At 34.9% G+C, this 4,623-nt stretch overlaps 1 protein-coding gene across 1 annotated transcript in view; it reads right to left on the reverse strand.

Annotated features, from left to right (window-relative positions):
• The window catches only part of LOC109221965, a gene marked incomplete at its 3' end in the record, with an annotated part of 6,615 nt that extends 5,283 nt beyond the window's left edge, over window positions 1-1,332 (reverse strand). The window contains exons 1-2 of the mRNA XM_019386385.1: window positions 1,218-1,332; window positions 160-428 (exon numbers count right to left, since the gene is read on the reverse strand). Coding sequence (XP_019241930.1) covers window positions 160-428; window positions 1,218-1,332 — 384 coding nt within the window. The remainder of the gene's footprint in view (window positions 1-159; window positions 429-1,217) is intronic.
• Between the last annotated feature and the right edge of the window lie 3,291 nt (window positions 1,333-4,623).

Raw genomic sequence — 4,623 nt, forward strand, 5'->3', positions numbered from 1 at the left:
CTCAGGGCCTTCTCCTTTGCCCAAAACTTTCCTAAGCTCGGCCTCACATTGGCTCAGCTCGGTCCTAAACTTGGCGATGGCCTATACATGCAGTGAAGATATGTCAGTCAAAGGAAAGGAAAGAAAAGAAAGATTACAGCATTGAAAGTCAATATTTACCTGAGAAAGGAGACGTTGAGCCTCTTCAAAGATGGTGGAAGCATCGTTAAGGTCGGTGGTATCTTCAATCCCAGCATTGCAACCATGAAAGGGATCTTCCTCGTGGACCTTGCTCGGATGGGGCATACGCAGAGCGTTAGCATCTTCGATTGCATCCTCGGAATAAGATGGTAAAGAAAGAGAGTGACCTGTTGTCATGGCCCCGAGCTCTTCACTCGGGGCGTTCTGATTTGCTTCGAGAGTTTCCACATTCTCCCCTTCGGGTATACCTGTTGAAGGCAGAGGAACGATCTCAATCTCCAGGGACACGGGGACCTTGCCCAAATCCTTTTTTAGGGTTCCCTCACCACGAGATCCTTCTTTTAAGAGCTTTAAGAAGTGATTCTATATATAAGCACACAAATGTAGTTGTCCCTCACCAATGAGGGACAAAGTGCAAGTCAAAAGCTCACTTTATTCAAAATTTTATTTTCCTCCATTTTATTTTCCACCATTTCCAATTCACACTCTTAGACTTTAAAGCCCAATGCTTAAAGTCTTTGAAGCCCAATGCCTTTAAAGTCCAACAACTTTAACTTTTGCAAAGTTAAATTAGACTTTCAATTGGGGACTGTTTGACCAAAAAGTATTAAGCTTTTTGTTAAACTAATGAATAAGAATATAGAGGATAAATCTTAGCCAAGAATAATTAACTCTAGATTAAACATCAAAGCATATTGGATAGGAGAATAAGATGTAGTCAAGCTCATGAACTTTCAAGATTTATAGAAGATATTAAATATAAATAATATGCTAACATCCATCATGTATTGTCCCGTGATATAAAAACAAAGGAGGAACAGAGGGAATGCCATTGATTGTTGCAAGATCTATCTTTATTGATTCAAGAAAGGCGATTACAAAGATTTACGCCAAGATATGCAACTTCTCGTGTTTTTTTCCTATAGCTTTCTCTGGTTCTTCTGCCTTTTTTCTCTGTAGGAGAGAGACCCCCTTTTCCTGTCTTCCTTCCTCCTATATATATCATAAATATTCCCTTTTGTCTAATGGTCTTTAACCAGAGGACTTTCCTCTCCTGATCTCACTTTCCGTTGCTCCCCTAAGTATCACGACATTTACTTTGCCGTACAAGTTTTCTGATGGCTCGATCTCGGTAGTGGCCGAGATACTCATCGTTATTACGCCTTGTGGGTATGGCCACGGCTTAGTCGACCCCTTACCGTTCCTTTTAGTGCTCATCCACGTGTGGTCAGATTTTGACCCATAACAAAAAACTGATATCATTTTGTACAAACTTAAACTGTCCATCTGGTCAAGTCACCAATAAAAAAAATCAAATCTACCAAATTTTCGATCGCCTGTGTTAACTTCTGAAAAAGCAATATTCTGATTTTTTGTTCTGATAAAAAAGGCAATATTCTGTCCTTCTCCGGTCATGGGAATGACTTCATCTTTCATTGGTCGTCTTTTCTGATATAAAAAGGCAATATTCTGTTATTGCTTAAAGATTCATTTTTTAGGTATCTACTGCACCATTTAACTCTCTGCTCTTTTAGCGATATAAGAGTATCCTTAAACTGATCATCATCAATCATCAAAAATCATATAAGCGGGAAGCCCTTTAGTGTAAAGTTGATTTACTAAAATATCCTTCAAAATTTAAACGACTAATTTAACCTCTATCTGAAAGTAAAATTACCTCCCATTAAATAATTAATTTGAGCTACTTAATGTTAGATTACTACTTAAATGGAAGAGCTTTTCATCTTCTATAACTACTCCCAATATTTTGATATGTTTAGTATGTCGTGTAGCCTTTTCATGTAATGTGTGAATTTTATCTTACTTTTTATCAGTAATAAATTGTAGCCTTTTTAGCTTACCTTCTCTTATTAATTCCCATTGATCAATTCTTTTCTCATTCCTTTTTAGAAATTTCATCGCAGCTCTTAAAGTCTCTTCAAATTGTTAAAGCCCCTTTGAATCATTTCTCTCATAGATCCAATTTTTTGGTTCTTTAGCTTCCGAGTTTCTCCCATTCCGGATTGGCAAGAGGTTCCGTATCAAGTTCAGCAAGTTAGTTTCTTTTTAAATTAGTTAAAGATTCAATTTTATGTGATTTTTTCATAACTTTTGCTAATGAGTGAAAGTATTTGTGTTGTTTTTAGGTATTTTGGTAAAAGATATTGGAAGAATTCATCACCAGTAGTTTAGTATATAGGGGTGTTCATAAAAACTCGAAAAATCGATCCAAACCGAAAACCAAACCAAACCGACCAAAAAAACTGATACTTTTTGGTTTGGTTTGGTTTTGGTTTTGAATTTTAAAAACCGATCAAATTTGGTTTGGCTTTGGTTTTAATCAGAAAAAAAAAACCGAACAAAACCAACTACCTATTTCAAATTTATTATTACACCTATATATATGTATATTTTTATACAAAGTTTCAAAAATTTAATGGTAAATGTTAATAGTTTGCACTTTTAATATAGTTCTTTACCTTTACATTCTAGTAGAGCCCTAAACTAAAAAGTCAAAAGACTAAATTACCCTTTTAAATAACCTAAAATTTAAAACAAACACAAAAGAAAAAAAAAAAAAACAAATTGCAGCGGTTATGCGAACTTACCCATTGACAGTCGCACCTTTCCGCATATGGAGACTGGAGTTGCCACGGATTACTATCAGTCTCATTAAAAATTATATGTCGTCCTTTTCCATCCAATTTTTCTCAAATGAGAGGAATTCCCAACACAAGCAATGTATGGAGGCGTAAAGAGGATAGAGGAGACATGTCAATCCCTTTAATAACAAAATTATCCCTTCAACCTTACAAGAAGTAAACTATAAAGTTTCTCTTGAGATCTAATGTATAGAGTTTTCAAATAACTAATTATGTACATATTGCATTTAGTTAACGTCATATTTTTTAGAGCTGAGTACTTGTCAAATCCTTATACATGTATTACACTTTCAAAATTCAAGAACTAATTAACTTCTTGGAATTATTCCTATTCGTGTATCACATCTTCCATAGCAAATTTTCATAATTCTCATTATTTGTTATATCATTGACTCTCAAGTTTGATTTTTCTAGATTTCAAGACATTCACATTCTGAAAAATCTCTGGAGATGACTAGACCTTAATTTTATCTTTTATTTTACTTTGGTACTCGCAATGAATTGTTCCAGCGTATAGAGTGCAAATCTACGTGGTGGAAGTCAAATGCTAAATGGATAGTGGATGGACGCTCCATGCGTAGAGCAAGTGCCATGGCCTTTTCACCAACGCCACTAATCCCTCTACTCCTGCCATTCCTATACTTTTCACGTATACAAGTGATGTGTTAGAAATTTATACTCTTTTTTCTCTTCTCTTCACTTATAGTCTTAAGACTTAAGGAGCAGATGTGGTTTTGCAGATTATGACACACATTTACTTGTCTACAACAATGAATTAGTACTTCACTCATAAGAAAAGACAAGAAATAGAGCAACAAGTTGATAAAATCGATCCAACTGTTGGAAAAAAAATAATTTGGGAGAGCAAGACAACAAAACACTCAAACACTCACAACTCACTTTAAGAATGGAGAAGAAATGATATTTTTCATTCAACTTAACTTGTTCCAAATGGCTAGCATACATGGGTATTTATAGTAGAACTCCTACATGTATCTAGCCTAAACTTCATGTAAACACACTAACTAAATTCACATTAGTCTACACTAGTTCATACATCTCATAATAAAGTCCACATTAGTCTACACTTGTTCATACATCTCATACTAATATGAACTAATCTAAACATATTTAATATAAATGTGAACTAATGGAAACAAGTTTATTATAATTTTAACATCCCCCCTTAAACTTGTTTCATCACTCCAAGCGCCATTCTTAGCTTTTGAAAAACTTCAATCTTTAATGGCTTGGTGAAAATATCCGCAATTTGATCTTGCGACTTCACATGCTCAAGCTCCACAACTTTATTAGATATACAATCTCTAATAAAGTGATACCTTGTATCTATATGCTTGCTCCTTTCATGAAATACAGGATTTTTGGCTAACTCAATAGCCGACTTGTTGTCAACAAAAATCTTTGTGGCATCCTTTTGTGGTTGGTGAAGTTCCTCCAACAAACTTCTTAACCAAATTGCATGACAAACACATGAGCAGGCTGCAACATACTCCGCCTCACAAGTTGACAAAGTAACAATTGGTTATTTTTTAGAATTCCATGTAAATGCAGAATTTCCAAGAAAGAAAACAAACCCAGTAGTACTTTTACGATCATCAATATCACCAGCCCAATCACTATCACAATATCCCACAAACTTAGAATCCTTAGAAGATGAATAAAGAATTCCATAATCAAGTGTATCTTTGATGTACCGAAGTATTCTTTTTGCTACCTTTAAATGGGAGGTAGTAGGAGCTTCCATAAAGCGGCTCACAAG

Source organism: Nicotiana attenuata, unplaced genomic scaffold (genome assembly GCF_001879085.1).
Source record: "Nicotiana attenuata strain UT unplaced genomic scaffold, NIATTr2, whole genome shotgun sequence".
In the NCBI taxonomy this organism is placed as follows: domain Eukaryota; kingdom Viridiplantae; phylum Streptophyta; class Magnoliopsida; order Solanales; family Solanaceae; genus Nicotiana; species Nicotiana attenuata.